At 39.1% G+C, this 19,173-nt stretch overlaps 1 protein-coding gene across 1 annotated transcript; it reads left to right on the top strand.

Moving 5' to 3' along the window:
* Positions 1 to 10,131: 10,131 nt before the first annotated feature.
* Positions 10,132 to 16,434, top strand: mgst2 (microsomal glutathione S-transferase 2). The gene is made up of 4 exons (XM_033974309.2): positions 10,132 to 10,246; positions 11,642 to 11,741; positions 14,837 to 14,989; positions 16,186 to 16,434. Exons 1-4 carry the CDS (start codon positions 10,192 to 10,194, stop codon positions 16,292 to 16,294), a joined length of 417 nt encoding a protein of 138 aa, XP_033830200.1. The 5' UTR covers positions 10,132 to 10,191; the 3' UTR covers positions 16,295 to 16,434.
* Positions 16,435 to 19,173: the final 2,739 nt, after the last annotated feature.

The raw sequence follows: 19,173 nt of genomic DNA on the forward strand, positions 1-19,173 counted from the left end.
TTTTGATTTTGAACGATCATTTTGCGCATCATGAAATGGATATGATGCCGTTTTTAAGATAAAGAAACAGAAAGGAAACAGAGCAGGGGTCGGCCTTTAACACGCAAAGAGCCATTTGGATCCACTTTCCACGTAAAATAAAACACTGGGAGCCGCAAATACTTTTTGACATCTAAAATGAAGATAACACTGTATAATAACAATAATGTAACGGAATAATGTAGGTTTTACTTTCACGGACAAGCCTTCTACACGTGGCAGATAAATATGGCAAAAAACAACTTAAGTGCATTAAAAAAATACAACTCACCAAACCGCTGCATCAGAGGGAGCCCTGCGCTGATTATGTGATTATGTCTACTCTACTCCGCAGTTTCTTTAAAAAAACAACAACAAAAAAACTCGTAGCGTATCATTTTATCCCAGGTGCTTATTCTCCATGTGCCAAAGCAGTTTTGAAGGTTTCATTGCCTTATTTGCTTTTCCCGTATGTTACGCAGAGCGGACTCTGTGCGTGAGTCACCTGTAGCGACAAACCCAGATTTTAAGTAGGCATTGTCTGTTAAATTTATCTTTCTTTTTCTTGGAGGTCGTAGTCTCTTCTTCTGGCTCCTCAGTTGTCCTTTTCCCCTTTGTTAAAAGCTCTCCAAAGACTTTTGTTTTGGCTCATTTTCACTCGCTTGTGGCTCTACTTTTGTGCGTCGTGTCTGATGTGTTATATGTGATACGTCACCGCGGAGACAAGAGCAGATAATAAACTTGCTACTACATCAAATAGATTTCTGTGGCGATTTCCAGCAGGATTTTCATGATACATCTACGGACGAGCTTATTAGTGTGTCATTAGGGACGGGCCAAAGTTGCTCCTGACCCCTGTGCGCACAGCGTCTGAAAATCAGGGCTCTTTACGCAGGACTGTGAGCTGTGTCTGTGTTAGTTCCCAAGCCACGCAGAGCCGCAGTATGAGGCTGAAAGAGGCGCATACGGCTCCGGAGCCGCGGGTTGCCGACCCCTGAAATAGAGCCACTGCACGTAAGCTCGACATCAATGAATCCAACTTGGTCAATGTAAAAAGACGACAAAAGTTTTCAGAGGAAATAAAAGCAGATTTTCCGTGTTGGTGCAGCTTTATTTTATAAACCTGCAGATGTGTTCATCCCGTGTTGTTGTCGTGTTGGTGCCAATTTTCAGGCACAGTTTAAAAAAAAGTGTGTCGGTGCACCGTCTTTCTGTGTAAATGTCTCATGTTACAATATGAAAACCTGCGGCTTACATTCAGGTGCGGCTTATATATGTACAAAATTGATTTTCTCTTCAAATTTAGCTGGTGCGGCTTATATCAAGGTGCGCTCTGTAGTCCGAAATTTACGGTATCTACTGACTGTAAAGCGCTTTGAGAGGCTTGAAGGTGGAAAAACACTATATCAAAATGTGACCGTGTAGTTATTGGTCAAAAACACTTACGAACAACATCATTCTTACTGTGAGTGGGGTCGCCTCTCCGCAGATCTTACCTGTAATTTGAGATTTTGCCTCACCTGCTTGCTTGTTTATATAACAATAGATATGTTTAATGCTATACTATGAAAAAATCCAAGCAAAAGCAACAACAACTCCATGGAGACTATAGTAACTTTTGTATAATATTCTGAGTTCAAAATTACAATCAGAACTTCCGATCTATAGTTAAACCAAAACATGTCATTGAATGTATTCCACAAACGACAACAACAGGTGGCGGTAGCTCCTAAACTCTGCGCGGAAGCTAATATATCGAAAAGATGTACATGGAGAACACGACTGAAAAATGGATTCTAGTGTTTAACGCAGGACACAGCACACTCACAACTTCAAACTGTCCTACCACCCCAGATGGCTTCAAAAGTGACGTGCAGTTTGTGGAGGTGAGAAGGAAAAATGAAAGATAGAAACATTTGGGACCAGTCTGAGTCGTTTGCAAAAGTCAGCCATCACAAATGAATTATAATCTTCATAAATGCTTTTAATTTCCCCAGCAGCGTCATGTAGCAGACAACCTCTTGACATCCGAAGAGTCGAATGCAACAACGAAGAAGTACTGTACAAAACATATGGATGCTTTGTTTAGAAGAATCAATAGACCCATCCAGTGTTTCTGTTCTAAAGATGGTACGTTTTTATTTGAGGAGTTAGCATTAGCCACCAAACATCACAGACGATAAACACTCAAGACCATTTTGAGTTGTTTTTTGGTTTTTTTATTCATTTTTTTTTTTTTTTGCATATTGATTAATGTTGAAAATTGGCATAGCATAAAACTACACTGTCAGCTAGACCAAATACTACGTAACTTTTCTGGGGCACAGTCTACCACCTGGTTGTTTCCATGGAGATGATATTGCGTTGCCTGGAAAGCTCCACAGTATGGCATTTAATTGATTTATCCAGCTGTGTTAATTAGCAAATTCCTTGAAAAACATACATTATTACTGTTACCAGGCTCGCCTCTCCATAGATCTAACTGTCACCTATTGTGTTCATGGTGATATAAAGTTAATTCCATAATGTGGACACTTCAAATCAAAGCTATGGCGTCTCCAAGCAGGTGACGGACCCTCTGCACCAGAAAAGTCCCAGAGTGCATCTTTAACTTTGGGAAATGAAATTAGCAGATTGATCTTAAAGATACGTGCATAAGCTTTTCTTTCTGTTTCCAAACATCAAAAATATGTTTTATTTTCTTGTATTGCTAAAATGAATGAGATAGAAAGTTGTTAGCAAACTGTGTGCGCCACTCATCTAAACTATAGACTGTGTGAAGAAGTGGACTAAGTGAGTGTGACGTCACCACAGCGTTCAGCTCCAGTCAAATGAAGCTCATCGAGGCTAGAGCAGTTATAGGGAATAGTGAATTTGGAGCAGAGTCACATATTTGGAATTCTGACCGTGAGTATCATAGCAGCCAAAGAGCCAATCCAAAGCGAGGCTGTTGAAGGTAACATCCCTTCCCACCCGCACTGCTGGTTTAGCAAGGAACAGGCACTTAGCAACGCTGTCAATCAAACCTGTTGCTAACACTAGCTCCTCGGGGAAAGAATGCGCCTGATGCGTCTGTTTTTAATGTCCATTTCTTGGGTTACGGACACAATAGAGAAATAAAAACACCAGGATGTAGATGTAGTTGATACGAACATTTCAAGACTAAAATGACGAGTGTGACAGCAGCAGTTACAAAAAGAGGGGTGACAATTTTTCAGTGTAGAGTGAATTGGAGCCAGAGTTGATGGAGCCTGAAGTGCACTCATGCTCACTTCCTGTTTGGAACAACTAGCACGTTACGTATATCCATTTATATACACAGTCTATGATCTAAACACATGGCCTTGAAGTCTATCGCACCAAAACACACCAAAATATCGTTCCAACTTGCACCACGGATGTACAATGTGTTATTATTATCACCACCAAACGCCAAAATTAGTCAAACTGTTTAATTAATTTAAACATTTAATTATATTTTCGACACTTGTGTATTCTATGTAACATCTTGTACAAAAACCACACCACACTGTCACATTCTTAAGTGATACCAGCAGTTTTCCCTTTAAAAGTGTAAAGTAAATAAATAAATGTTTGTATTTTGAAGGAAAGCCTTAGGGGTTTCCATGGAATCTAACACATCCACCATCGTTTACCGTCAACTCTACTCACGTCTCATCGTGGCGGCCATGTTTGTAGTTTTTGTAGTTTTTTCTCAATCTCTCAGTGTGTCATTGAAATATGTGCCTAACTGCCCTAAGACTGTTAGCTTGATTGTCGTCGTAGCCATAATACTTTTGTTTTGGTATTGTTGGTTGATAAATGTTTTATTTTTGGTGGAGTTTGGCTTATGGGTAGGGGAAGGCAAAGGTTTTAGTGCACAGTTAAAATGATTCAGGCTTGCTTATAATCTCATCTGAATTGACCCACCATTTGAGAACATCAGATTGGGATAACCAAATTGAGATATATTTCTGTTCTTTTTGATATATTTTTGCATTTTGTGATCATTTCTGAACACTTTTCCTTTGCCTTCCTCCAAACTCCACTGATGTACGGGACTGTTTTAGGCTGACAACTGCAATTCACAAACAACTTATCTAAATAATTGTGTTTTTATGTTTGGGTTTTTGTGTGAAATGACACCATCACCACTGACATGTAAAGGATTTCTGGATGTTGTTTAAAGGTGCAGTGTACAGTTGGATATAGCTATATGTTTAATGTTTACTTTAATCAAACTCATCTATCAAGGAACTGACCAATAGAGGCTTAATATCAATTTATCGGCACAGCAACCAAGTGTCACATACAAAAGCAGAACAACAAAAGAGCAACAAAAGGTGTCAACTCTGAGCTAAACACAAAATATCAGACTATTAAAGTACTTTATGAAGATGTGAGCCTGGTCACTGGTGAATCTCCCTGAGTTCAGATGATCCTGATTGAGAGGTGGTTTAGCCAATAAGGGACAAGCATGATCCGTCCATAGCAAAACAAATACGGCTACTAATGAGGGAAAAAAAAGGAAAAAATATAACACAGTGGAGAGATAAACATCCCAGATTTCTGTTGAAAAAATGAGCGAAGCATTAAACTGTTAATCCGAGGTGAGAGAAATGTGATTTTGTTTGTAAACGATAGATGACCAATGAGCTTCTTTGTTTCACTGAAATAAACAAATCTGACTGGACGAATATGTTTGGTTCTGGCTTGAGATGCAAAGGAGGGAGTGGTGACCAGACTGATATATAAAAAATACAGAGAAATATACATTATACAGTGTTGAAAGCTTCACATATTTAATCATAGAACTGCCTACTAAGACTAAACATACATTAAAGTAAATAATGCCCCACTTTTTATTGTTTTATTTGTGTTCAGCTCTGTGTCAAGTGAATCCTTTGTAATCACTGCCATTATAATTCAGCTGTTACACACTGCACCTTTAAATACTTTGATTAGAGTCGCTGTTGATCGAAGTTTCCTCTAATAAACACTTTGATACTGTGATATTGTCCAAATGTAAAATATAAAACTATATGTAATTTAGACTTTAGACTCTAGACTGAATTAGTAATGTCTCAACCCAGATTTAAAGGTATAGCCTGTTTCAATAGCTGAGTACATACAAGTGTGAGGCCACTAGAGGGTGCTATGGGGTCCTGGGGGAGACTCAAGTTTAAACCCAAGCAAACATGGCATATATACGCTCTAAAAATAACACTATGGAGTTGATTTTTCTATATATAAGGACAAGGACAAACTAAACAAGTGCAAGACTTTATAACATGAGCTAATAAACTATTACCAAACCAGGCTAATCCAAATCTTAAAGGCGCTGTACCAGATTTTTATCGTTTGCAAGGGTCCAGAGTTATTCCCCACTTACTACATGCATTCTGATTATTCTAACTATTCACCGCAACAACTAGGATGCTAACACCACACTTCCTGATTCTCGAACACTTTATAATTAGACGCAGACAGCCCACAGCGTACATATTTTGACGTCAAGAGTTACTCACGCAATATATCTGTACTGAGGAAAGCTGTTCAAACACATGGGAAAACAATCAGGTACAAGCTCTTTAATAATAATAATAATTACATAATGAACAAGTACTTAATTAAGAATGATTCAGCCAGATTAACTACGTGTTATAATGTTGTTTCCTCATCACAAACAAACCTGGAGTTTTGTTTTGTTTCATTCTCACATGTTTAACACAGAAACCCTGAATCGCCCGGCTCTCCTCCTCCTCGTCTGGTCTTCCTCCCCCTCGCCTGGCCGATTTCTTATGTTGTCTGATTTTTCCTGTTGTGTCTGATTTTTCCTGTTGTGTCTGATTTTTCCTGTTGTGTCTGATTTTTCCTGTTGTGTCTGATTCTTCCTGTTGTTTTGTTTGTTGTGTCTTGGCGGCACGGTGACTGAGTGCCATCACTCATGTCTCACAGCAAGAAGGTTGGTTCGATCCCCGGGTCACCAGGCCTTTCTGTGTGGAGTTTTTCATGTTTCTCCCCGTGTCTGGATGGGTTTCCTCCGGGTACTCCGGTTTCCCCCATCAACCAAAACATGAACGCCCTTCGAGACAACTGTTGTTGTGATTTTGGGCGTTACAAAAATAAATGAATTGAATTGAATTGAATATTTAGACACTCTTCAACACTTTAAACACTCTGTTCCACCTTGTGATGTCATCATGTGGTAATACAGGAAGTGCTCCACTGTGTTTTTAAACTTCACACACCTTCACTCGAATCATTTGGATGATTTCAGCCCTGCAATTCCCAATCTCTACCCAACAAAAGCTAAAAGGTGGCTGTTAATGTGAAAACTGCTACGTCATGACATCACAAGGTGGAACTGAGCATTTTGAGCTTTGGAGACGTAGACAGACTAATAATAGAGTTACTCAAACATGTGTGAATGAAAGAAAACTCAACTCCAGGTATGTTTTTGAGGAGATAACAGCATTATAACATGACTTAAAGCTCAAAAGAGTCAATTTCGTATAATAATAGGAGGACTCTGGGGGGCGGGGTTGGGATGGATGACAGGGTAGGTGGAGGGTTGGGTTGGGGTGGGAGGGTGGGGGGTCCTATAGGATATTTTTTTAAATAAATAAAAATATAATAACCCTGGGTGGTGGTGGGAGGGTTGGGGTGGTGTGTGTGTGTGTGTGTGTGTGTGTGTTTGTGTGTGTGTCCTCTCTCTCTCTCTCTGTGTGTGTGTGTGTCCTCTCTCTCTCTCTCTCTCTCTCTCTGTGTGTGTGTGTCCTCTGTGGGTGGGGGTGTGTGTGTGTGTGTGTGCGTGTGCGTGCGCGCGTGTGTGCGTGCGTGTGGGGGAGACGTCCCGTCGGAGGGGTTGGGTGGGGAAAGTCTTAGGTCTTGTCCCAATTCGCTGCCATTTGCATACCTTTCTAAGTAAGTTACGTACGTTAGGTAAGTTATATAAGTTACGTAATTTACGTAAGTTATTTTTAATTATTTATTGTAGAACGTGAAAAATCAAGGTGTAGTCGTTGCAGCCCTTTATTTTTCTTTAGATTGAATGGAGTAAGGAATTAACATTTCCCTTTGACTATCAATAGGCAAAATAGATGATAGCTACTTTATATATATGCGTGCGTGGGTGGGGGTGTGTGTGTGGGGTGTGTGGGTGTGTGTGTGTGTGTGTGTGGGGGTGTGTGTGTGTGTGTGTACACCTTGTTAAAAATGTAATAACAGAGACAGAGGTAATGAAAAAAAAGTAGTTTTTTTTTTGTTCAGTTCATTTATTTATGGATACATTCATAGTCTATAAACCAGAGAACACAGCTATTTGGTATTTGAGCCAGGTTAAATCTGATCTTTTGCTAAACCACTTTAATACCACTAGAGGGCGTGGATACAAAACAAAACAAATAAAACAAAGGGATGAATGATGAGAACCATAAACCTACAAAAAAAATGTAAAAAAATAAAAATAAAAATAAAAAACAAAATCCAAATAAATGAATAAAATAAAATAGATAAAATAAAATCAGACCGGAGCACAAGGGGGGCAGAAGGATAGAGCGCACTTTGCGCACACGTGCACACCGCACCCCCGGCACACATTTGTAGTTTTAATGGCCCCCGCCTCCGTCGCCGTGGTCCCGGGTTCCTCCTCCTCCTCCTCCTCCTCCTCCTCCTCCGCCGCCGCCGCCGCGGCCCCTCTCCCCTCTGCCCACGAGCGCCCTGCCCAGCTGCTCCAAGAACAGTCTGTTTGCCGGGCATCCACGTCGGGTTCAGCTCTCTCCAGAGAACGAACGCGTTGTACGCGGACACGTCGATCATGTTGTGAAAGATAACCATGGGCCAGCGGCAGGTTTTTCTCCTGCAGCTGTACGTACCTGTGACTTTATCCAGGTTGTCCACTCCTCCCTTGGTACGATTGTAATGGAGCACAGCGGCAGGTTTGTGTTGTTGTTGTTGTTGTTGTTGTTGTTGTTCTTGTTCGTCACTAATACTACGGTCTCTTTCTCGGCTTCGTCCACCTCTTCCTCCTCTTCCTCCTCCTGCTCCTCCTCCTCTTCCTCCTCCTCCCGCTCCCTCTCTCGCTTCTTCTCCCGGCTCTCCGCGCAGGTGCTGCGGCGCCGTGGTGAGGATCAGCACGTTCCTGGTCTTTTTGGCCAGATAGGAGATTAGGGCGACCGAGGGGCCTCCCCCCTCCCCGGTGGCGAACGCGAACGCGAACGCGAAGGATCCGACCCGTCTGCCGTTCCCCCGGGTAGTAGGCGGGCAGGCCAGTTCACGCGGGACCTCCGTCCTGTTGGCGCGCAGCGTACCTAATAGGGTGAGTCCCCTCTCGAAGAACAGCCTCCGGGCGAGCTCGAACGAGGTGAAAAAGTTGTCGCACGTCACGGTGCGGCCCGGTCCCAGTCCCTCGGTGAGGTCCAGCGCGACTCGCGTGGCCAGGTTCTTCTCCGCGGGCGCTCCTTGTCGAGGTTTACCGGTGTACACCTGCATTTTCCACGCGTAACTGGACCGCGCGTCGCACACGGCCCATAGCTTGATGCCGTATTTTGCGGGTTTGGAGGGCATGTACTGGCGGAAGGGGCAACGGCCTGGAATTTATTTATTAAAAAAAAATAAAAATAATAAATGACTATTATTATTATTATTATTATTAGGGGTGGAAAGCTGCTAACTGGTCCTTTGACACAATCTTTCTCTCTCTCTCTCTCTCTCTCTCTCTCTCTCTCTCTCTCTCTCTCTCTCTCTCTCTGTGTGTGTGTGTGTCCCCTCTCTCTCTGTGTGTGTGTGTGTGTCCCCTCTCTCTCTGTGTGTGTGTGTGTGTCCCCTCTCTCTCTGTGTGTGTCTCCTCTTTCTGTCTCAGATAGAGAGAAGAGAGACAGGTGCCTTTCCTCTTCCTCACGCTCTCACACCACCTCCTTTTTTTTGAATTGATTGATTTATTGGGTGGGGGGGTGTGGGGGTGTGGGTGTGTGTGTGCCAATCTCATGCTGACTGAGTTTCCCCCCACCTCTCTCTCTCTCTCTCTCTCTCTCTCTCTCTCTCTCCCATTGTGTGTGTTGTGTATGCGTGCGTGTGTGAATCTCATTCTGATAGAGGCTGGGGTCCCCGTCACCCCCACCCCACCACCCTGTTGAAAACTACCGCTTCGTGACATCACAAGGTAGAACAGAGCATTTTAAGCTTTGGAGAAGTAGACAGATTAATGATAAAGAACTACTCAAATATGTGTGAATGAAACAAAACAGAACCAGGTATCTTTTTGATGAGGCAACAGCATAAAAACATAGCTTAAAGCTCACAATAGTCAGTTTGGTGTAATATAGGACCTTTTAATATTATCGATTTGTGATCTTTGTTCTCGTGCCTGTGTAATGGAAATTTAAATATTGTGTCATGATTTTACTTTTTAGAAATCACATGGTCTCGTAACTAAAACTCATTTGGTTTGGTCGTCAAAGACAGTGTTAGAAAAACCTTTCATGTCAACCCTTTTGTTCCTTCTTGGTGGCTAGACTTGTTAAGATGTGTTGTAATGCAAGTGAAAGTAGATGCAACCAGACCGTACAGTCGGCTTTCAATCCCTCCTTAGTGACCCCCTGAGGGGACCCAGCTCATGAAATGTCTCCAGGAGCCAGTCTGATCACACCTCAGCAGAAGTACCACACTCTCTCCCCTGAAGTGTTCCACATCTAGTATTGTTTCTACTCCACATGCTACTTCACACCTTGTATTGTCTCTACTCAAAATGTTACCTCCTGAGGAGAACCGGCTCCAGGAGCTGGTCTGACCACCCCTCAATGGGAGAGTCACATGCTTACTTTGAAATGTATGTCCTCTGGTCATCTCAAACTATATAAACTGGGTGCTTTCCAGCATTCGGGGTCTGACATAAGGGGGAGATGCTGTCGGACCTATTTCTTGCAAGAAATAAACTCTTGTCTATGCTTCAACATTCACCAGAGCCTGCAAAAGGAGTCTTATTTCCACGACACCAGTCTGAATGGAAGGCGCTGGAGCCGGTTCTGCAAGTACAAAGCTGTTTAGTTAAACATTGATATTGTTTACGGAGTTCAGCTGGGGCAGCCTACACTCTCACCTCATTCCGTGAAAGCTCGACATGACTAGACAGGTTTAGGGCTGAGCTGCTTTAGTTTGAATCACATTTCCAACATGGATGCTCCGGTGCTGGTCTGTGCTGTCACTCTGCTGACTACTCTGCAAATGGGTCAGTTCTATAATTTACTAATGTTTGTTGTTAATAAAATCTGTGTCTCCTTATGGGGGTTTATTCTGTGTAAAAGCTGCCTACCGTGTAGTTTAAACTTCTACAAACATGTACCGAAATGCATGGGAATTTTTGGATTAGTTGTCAGATCATATTTCCTTCAAATGGTACTGTGTCTGGTTATGTTTGGAATATGCATGGGCACTGAATTTTCAACAATTCAAAATCACAATTACCTATTTTTTGTGTTTTTTGTGTATTTATTTATTTTTAACATACATTACAACAAAATCAAATAGTCCAGAACTTTACACAAACTGAAAAAGAGCTTTGGCTCTCAGCAGTTCCACGCACTTCAAAGTTGGCTTTGGGTCCAGAAGTATACTTTTCATTCATTTTTCCCATAGACTTTTGGAAAAATGGAACTTTAATGCCCCCGTCTAAATGCTGCAGTAGCATTAGCAAGATAATCTGCTGGCAGACAATGTCTGCTGAGAGCACAGGGCGTGGAGCTCTAAACAAGAGCTGTGCCATCTCAAAATACCAGGTGGAGTGGAGCAAATAGTTGACTGAAAAACATAACATGTGACATATACTCCAGGCATTAAAAAGGCTCTTTTATTGGGAAATGTATGAGAATAATAAATGCCTAACATTTCAAGGGCAGGTATAGTGTCAAATGTTTTGACAAAGCACGCACACATCAAGCTTTAAATTGTCTGCTAGTTTAGCGACACAGTTGGTCTGTACATTTAATTCTAATAAAATTAAATTACAAAGGATATGACAGGAATTTTGAAAATATTAATAACTATGGCATAACTGATATTTTATCCCCCCTCTGGTCCATATGCCATGGTGAGAACCATAAGCCCAGGAGGGTCTGAAGTGTCAGTAACCGTGCTTGTGGGGCTGAATTTTAATAAGTAATTGTCTTAGAACTATTGCTATTAGATTTGTGATTTATGTTTCAAAATCAATATTCAGTTCAAAGTGCATATCTGAAACTATTTCCAGAAGCAATAACGTTTCAGAGAAGACTGAAATGAAACTGCTAATCTAAAAAGATCCATTTCAGAACATGTCTGTAGAGGTCTAAACTACAGGGTTAACAGGCTTCACATTGTATTCTCACATCATTTTCTCATACAAAGACAAAGACAATTTGCAATAAGGTGTGAACTTTCAGAAGATGCAGATGACTTTATATTGCCTTAAAACAGTAATTAAAGATACTAAGTTAACATGAGTCGTGTTAAAATCAAAATTGTGATCTGGGTTCTTTCATTTTGTTGCCCTTTACTACATGCTACTAAAAAATGTATTTGATTGTAAAGTCTTTTTGTTAAAGATGTAAATATTTTAAATTAAATGCTTATATGTGTATTTTTTCAGCATACTTTACCAGAAGAGTGGGATATTCACGGTTGGCTCATAAGATCAAGCCCCCTGCCACTACAGGGCATCCGGAGTTTGAGAGGGCTTTCCGAGCACAGTAAGAGTTGGATATTAACTGCAGTTGTAATATAGCCAGACAAATACATAAAGATGGTGAATGGATTTCCAGAGTAACACTGGTATTTGGATCAAGTATGTTTAAAATAACACTCTCAATCTTTCACATTCTTTCTGTCATTGTCTATGTCTCATTAGTTTATCATTTATTGCTGCAATTTCCTCGAGACAAAAAAGTTTGTGAAGCACTGCGTTAAGCCACCATCACACACCCGCTACTGACAGAGTATCGAGTAGTATAGACATTCTTACTTATGGGGACATAAATCAGGTCCCCATGATGTAATTCCCTGAACCTTAGGTCAACAACAACATGGTTTAAAGATAAGATAGATTAAAGTGCATATAAAAGAGGCTACTCATTTTCCATTCACTTCAACTCAAAAAGCTTCACTACTTTTTTTTTTTTTTTTTTATATATATCTCTATATTTACATCTCTGTATTTTTTATACACACAAATATGAGTCTGGTTCATGCTCTATGCCCTCCATCGCACCTCGAGCCAAAACCAAACATGATCGTCCAATCTATTTTGTTTATTTCAGTGATACATGTGAAACGAAGAAGTTCATTGGTCATCTATCATTTACAAACAAAATCAAATTTGTCTTGCCTCAGATTAATATAGTTTATTTATTCCTTTGCTCATCTGCAAAAATCCACCATGTTTTTATCAGTCCCTGTCATATTTTTTTTCCTTGTAAGCAGCCATATTTGTTGGTGGACTATGCGTGTTCCTAATTGGCTAATCCACCTGTCAATCATGCTCATCTGAACATGTGGAGATTCCCCGGTAGCCACGCTCACATCTTCGTAAAGTATTAAGAAGTGTGTACTCTGGATCCCAGGCAAATGTGCTCCCCCTGCCAAAAACATACCTGGAGTTGTACATTGTTTCAGTCATGCTTGTTTCAGTAATTCATTGATGCAAAGTTGTCTTCTTTGAGCCCCGAAATGGCTCTGTTTATATTTTGCCCATTTAGTTGTGTCACAGATTTATTTATTTTTTTTTTATTTATCTTTTTGTTTATACAGGGGGACCCAATGAGAGCACTTGGGCTCTCTTTTTCATGGGTGCCCTGTTTAAAATACAACACAAACCAAACAAATCGAAACAAATAAGTCCATATAAAACATCAATAACAAGTGCAGGTGTGTGTATAAAAGTTTGTTATCAGATTATTAAATTGCATTTGAGCCACTAACATGTCCAGTTTTGCTTTTCCTTGGAGCATATTCCATTTTTGTGAAGCAAAACAGCTAAAAGCCCTCTTTCCCATCTCAGTTCTGGTGTGGCTCATCCTTAGCCTTATGCAGTAACGTGATCTGGTGTTAAATGTTCCAGTATCAATAATTAACAAGCAGGTGAGGTAAAGCAGGTGAGGTATTCTGGCAGTTTTTGAAGTAATCCCTTATAGATAAACTTAATGCAGTGCTGTTCTCTTCTAACAGACAGTGATGGCCAACCCACTTTTTCATAGAGCGTACAGTGATGAGTTACAAATCCATCACCTGTAATAAAACGAAAGGCGGAGTGAAATAGTGGATCCAATGGTTTCAAAGCAGAGGCTGAAGTCTGCATATACACCACATCCCCATAATCCAATAGGGATAGGAAGGTTGCTTGCACTATTTCTTTTCTGTAACTCATTGGGATACAATATTTGTTTCTGTAATAAAATGATAATTTACATTTTAAACTGTTACATAATTCTGAGATAGTTTTTTTGAAAGGATAAGTTTTCATCAAAATCCAAGATATTTATAAGTTTTGACTCTTTCAATGGATGTACCATTTACCGCATGTAAAGATTTGTAGCTTGCATGTTACTGAAATGTTTTTTAGAAAAAAATCATATACTTAGTTTTACTTGCATTCAAAAACAGTTTAAGATTTATGAGGGAGTTTTGGATTTCATTAAAATCTTGCTGCAGTTTTAAAAGTGCCTGATCAGCAGAAGGAGCGCTTGCATACAGAACAGCATCATCTGCATATAAATGTATGTGGCTTTCTTTTAAATTGTGACCAATAGAATTAATAAAAATAGTAAAAAGTAGGGGGCCCAAAATTGAGCCTTGGGGCACTCCTTTACTTAAACTTAAAAAATCTGATTTAAAACCATCGGCTACTACTGCCTGGGTTCTGTTTGAAAGATAATTTTGGAACCAGTTGCATGTAGCATTGTCAAATCCAATCTGCTTTAGACGGTTCAGGAGGACTCCATGATCCACTGAATCGAAAGCTTTAGTTAAATCAATAAACAAAGCTACAGATAAAACTGTGAACTTCTCCTGCTCAGTTTTTAATCCCATATACCATCAGTGGACTCATTCTGCGGTCAAACACATGGCTCTAGTAGTGTAGCATTCACAGAAAGATTTCTTTTTTTTTTTTTTATTTCCTTTTGTTCATTCTACTGACAGCAGTGTAACGAATATAACTTTTTGTATTTCATAATTTACCAAGGCTTCACAAATGGATTATTGTTGTCAGTTATTATCAAATATTTTTTAAGTTGGGAAATGTGAAATACTTATCTCAAGGTGACAAAAAGCATGTTTAAAATGGATTTAAAGCCGCAATGATGACGTATGTTCTTTAAAGAGGGAGTATTATGCAAAATCGACTTTTTGGAGCCTTCTGTGATGTCATATTTTTGTTCGCTCATAAAAAACATGCCTAAAGAGGTTTTTCGATGGCATCCATGCACTCATATTTTTCATAAATATACAAAAGCATGATACAACAACTTTATAAACCTGAAACAATGTGCATTAATTTCATTAGCGGGATTCAAGGTGATTTTGTTTTGATTGCGCTCATTCAGCAAAGAAAGGGGGGTCAAAAACAAAAGTGAAACTTATAAAACATGTTTATACATAGTTTTCAGTGAATTTAGCATTTTCAAAACAATAAAAAGTAACATGGTGACCTAAATATATTATGTGTTAGCAGTTAATATTACGTTGAAGTAAAATACTGCCTTTAAAAGTTATGATCATTCTATGAGAAATGAAAAGCTAGTTTCCCACAGAGCAGGTAAATTAAATGTGTGTGTGTGTGTGTGTGCAGTCAGAACTGCGTGGAGTTCTATCCACTGTTCCTGGTGTCCATGTGGAGCTGTGGAGTGTTCTTCAGTGAGCCCATTGCCGCTGCTGGAGGCCTGGTCTTCATCGTGGGACGCCTCCTCTACTTCAATGGTTACATCAGGGAGACCCACAAACGGTCAGAATGTCAGCCCACCAGGATACACTGCATTTACACTGGACACTGTGGTGAAGAGGAGGAGGTGAAGAGGCCAAGGAGACTGTGGTTCTGCTGCTGCGGCAGAGAAGATAGGGTGGAGGGTTGTTCTTGAAAGCGAATGAAGGAGACGAGAAAGTAGGGAAAGGCAATCTTAATTTTTTTATATAACCTTATTAACCTCACTTGGCTTACACCAGATTGGTATGTGTAGTACTCATACAGTAATTGAGTTTTACACATTTATCAATATTTCTCTAGCTGATAACGATCGGGAAAAGGTGTAATCCAATCCACTTTATTTATATAGCACATTTCATAAACAAATTGTTTCCAAAGTGCTGCACAGAGACAAAGTGACATAAAAAAATAAAATCAATAAAATCAATAAAACACATAAAAATAAATAAAAGAAAAGAAAAACACAGTCTCATGATGAATATTTGAATCTGATTGGCCGAAGCGTCACAAAAAAGGAACAAGCAGAGAAGTCAAACTTTAGTTAAATCCATTTGAGAGAAAAGCACAGACATATTCCCTGTTCACAGATTCACAAGGTGCTTCCCTCTACATGTTTTTCACAAACAAATAAGTCCATATTTTTGCTAAAATAAGATGAAGTTCGTCTGTCAGCATACATGTTTGTTTTGGTTCACTTTGGCACTTTCACCTTGACTTCTGCACAAACCTCATTGTTGCTCTGTGATTGGTCCACCCCCTGCTGGGCAAATTTGAACCTTTCAGCGAGAGTATGTCAAGATGGATTCTTATGAGTTTGTGAACTCACAGATATGCTGAGAATTGATCTTATTGACAACCATGATATATTACCCTCCAGAACTGTGTTAAACCTGCATGTACAAATGGTTTGCAGTGGTAAAAATTTATCAATTCTTTCAATCAAAAAAAAATTTTTGGCTGTGTTTGCTAAAGTGTACATTGTGTTGTTGTAACTGCTGAACATAGACATACATCCCATCACTGCAAAGTATCAATACCACACATTCCTTATCCATTCCGAGCATCCTAATTTCTCACTGCAATGAGTTTATAAGCACTTTTCATAACTTTCAGAGTGGAGTTTTGCCTTCACAGTAATGCTAACAACAACAGAACCACCAGCCTCCTCAGCCTCTCCTCTCAGTTTTAGCCCTGAATAATCTTCTTTTACATTCCAGATTGCCGGGCTTCTGGGTGTCCGTGGCTGTCTTCTTCTCCCTGTCTTTTCTGGGAATGATCGGAATAGTGCAAGAGATACTACACAAGTACTTCTACATTTACAGCTGAGCAGACTGACTATGGGTTGGTACGAATAGAAAGACTATGTGTTTTTCCTAATTAGTCCTAGATTGTAGAAATGTAATGTTAAGTCAATAATGCAACTTTGTATGTAAGTTGTGCTGCATAAATTAGCCAATAAATGAAGGTGCATACTACGAGGCTTGTCAAAAGTATTGAAAATCTAGTATACTGATCGCATACTAATCATTACTAGAATTAGTATCGAAAGTAGATACTCATTTATACTTAGATACTCAGTATCAAGTATTGATACTGGAAAAAACTGCGTAAAATTAATTAGTGAATAAACATTGGGTTGGAAAATGACAGTATTGTCTAAAAACAGCTTTTAAAATCATCATTTGGGATCAAAATTGGAATTTGATATTCTTTAATATCAAAATCATTTTTGAAATTTTAGTCTTGTGACAACACCATAAATGACAGGTTCATATGCTCATTTCAACAAAGCATAATGCATTAGATTAATTTCGTAAGATTTTGCTAAAAGTGTTACCTGCTTTTTCTTTGTTTTACAATTTTCATTTATTTGATTTTAAATTAACTGTAGCACATAAATTGTACTTGCCTTTTTAGATGAAATTTGTTGTTCCCCTGTTTACGTATTTTAAAATTCAGCACTAATAGCTGTATTTGTATTTTCTAAAACAAAAACTGCTACTTGGCAGGTTTAAAACTATGGTTTATATTTACCACAGGTGCTATCTCAGCAAACTAAATGACCCACTACTAAAAAAAAAAACCAAAAAACCCCCCAAACAAACAAACAAAAAAAACACTTAAAAACTTAAATAGGTGCTTTTTTGTTCGAATAAAATGTTTCAGGAGATTTTTGTAACACTTTTGCAAATATCAGTTTTGTGATAAAATGTTTTACAGGAATAAGAGTGATTTTTTTTAGTTATTTCACTAAATCAGCATATATATATATATATATATATATATATATATATTATATATCTATCTATATATCTATATATATAGATAGATATATAATATATATATATATAGATATAGATATAGATATAGATCTAGATAGAGATAGAGATAGAGATAGAGATAGAGATAGAGATAGAGATAGAGATAGAGATAGAGATAGAGATAGAGATAGAGATAGAGAGAGAGAGAGAGAGAGAGAGAGAAGATAGATAAGAGAGAGATAAGATAGATAAAACAGTTTCATAATAAGAAAATGTTTAATACCTAAAAAGTGATGAACTGGACTGGTGATAGAATAGTCACTAACTACACCCCAGGACCTGCAGCCAAACATTATTCAGTGCTAGCGCAGCCTCTGCAACTCAGTGAGTGAATTCTGGAGGTTCTGAGCTTGGCCTGTCCATATACTGAGAATGAGAAAAACTTGTGCATGTTCTCTATCTGCAGGTTAAGGCACTGACAACTCAGGTTTAGTTGTGATTGTAATACCTTTCTTAAAAGAATAAGAGCACAAGCTACAGACAGTAAATATAAAATATATTTAGATAAAAGTAAAATATAATTATTCTCACATTAAATGCAGTCTTTGCTGACTAGGCATCCCATGCCAAGCTGGAATCACACACTGCACACTAGAGGGCAGTCTTGAACAACCATAGATGCATATCGGGCATGAGTGAAGAGAGTTCCAGTTGTTGCAAGGATTTAATGGTCTTTTGAATATAACATCACAACATTCTCTATTATATTTATGTTTAGATGTGCAGTTAGAACTTTCTTTTATAGTTATTTAAGACATGACACTACTTTTTTTTTTTTTTTTTTTGGTGTGTTTGCTTTCACAACATACAGGCTTTCACCTGGAAAGAACAATGTCCAATCTGCACCTAAGGAGATTTAATTTGATTTCATAAACTTGCCTCTATATATATGTCTATTATTGTCTCCATTTTTAGGGCAATTTCATATACTATATCTCCTTTGCTCAATTATTGAATAAGATATCCAAAATTCCCTTTGTAACTTTTTTTCTATTGAAATTGTCTACAAAATGTTAGAATTTAAATCAAATTTTCTGATTCATACATCAAAATCACATTTTGTTTCCTTGAGTCATTTCAGAGCCATACAAAACAGGTCTCAGGTCTCAACAGCAATAGCACTTACAAGCATGGAGGTGTAGTTTCAAGTGAGTATAACAGGCCGAATGTTATGGGTGATGTCACACTCCTTTTGTCTACTTCTTTATACAGTTTACGCTTGGAGCCCAAGACACAATCGGGTTTACCTACCTGAACTGCTAAAATAATTCCTTGCATTTCAGAACATTTGTGTATCTCCTTAGAGGAAAGCAGATTGCAGGACTATGTAATTCTGAAGTCCTCAGAGTGTGAGATGGTTCATATGGCACTAACATGTTGGAGATGTACTTGTGCACAAGCAGAGCTTCTTTAAAGTTTATTCTCTAAGGAACAGGAAGTCAGTGCCGAGACTTGAGCACAGGACATATGTGCTGCTCAAGTCCTTCCTAGTTCTAGTCAGGACCCGAACTGCAGTGTTCTCGATGTAGTGCAGCTGTCTTAACACTCGTTTGGAGAGGCCAGTGAGCAGGATGTTACAGTAGTCTAGCCTACTGGTGAGAACTGCATGGATAAGTCAGGTTTCGACAGTATACCTTTGATTTTTGCAATGATTTTTAGATGATAAAAAACTGTAGATATTGATTTGATGTGGCTGTTAAAGTTCAAGTCCATTATTACCCATAGATTTCTAGCCTGATTTGAAGGTTTTAGAGAAAGAGACTGGAGGTGACTACTGACACTTTCTCTATGTTTCTGTGGGCCAAAGATGATGACTTCAGTCTTGTCTGAGTTTAGCTGGAGAAAGTTGTTTTGCATCCACACACTGATCAGTCGGATGCAGTG

This window comes from Periophthalmus magnuspinnatus, chromosome 10, assembly GCF_009829125.3.
Source record: "Periophthalmus magnuspinnatus isolate fPerMag1 chromosome 10, fPerMag1.2.pri, whole genome shotgun sequence".
Classification (NCBI taxonomy): Eukaryota; Metazoa; Chordata; class Actinopteri; order Gobiiformes; family Gobiidae; genus Periophthalmus; species Periophthalmus magnuspinnatus.

Excerpts from the sequence above, each read along its gene's own strand:
- mgst2 (XM_033974309.2), top strand. The coding sequence starts at position 10,192 with ATGGATGCTCCGGTGCTGGTCTGTGCTGTCACTCTGCTGACTACTCTG. Across the intron at positions 10,247-11,641 it reads GCTGACTACTCTGCAAATGG|CATACTTTACCAGAAGAGTG; the intron begins GTCAGTTCTATA and ends GTATTTTTTCAG. Across the intron at positions 11,742-14,836 it reads GAGAGGGCTTTCCGAGCACA|TCAGAACTGCGTGGAGTTCT; the intron begins GTAAGAGTTGGA and ends GTGTGTGTGCAG.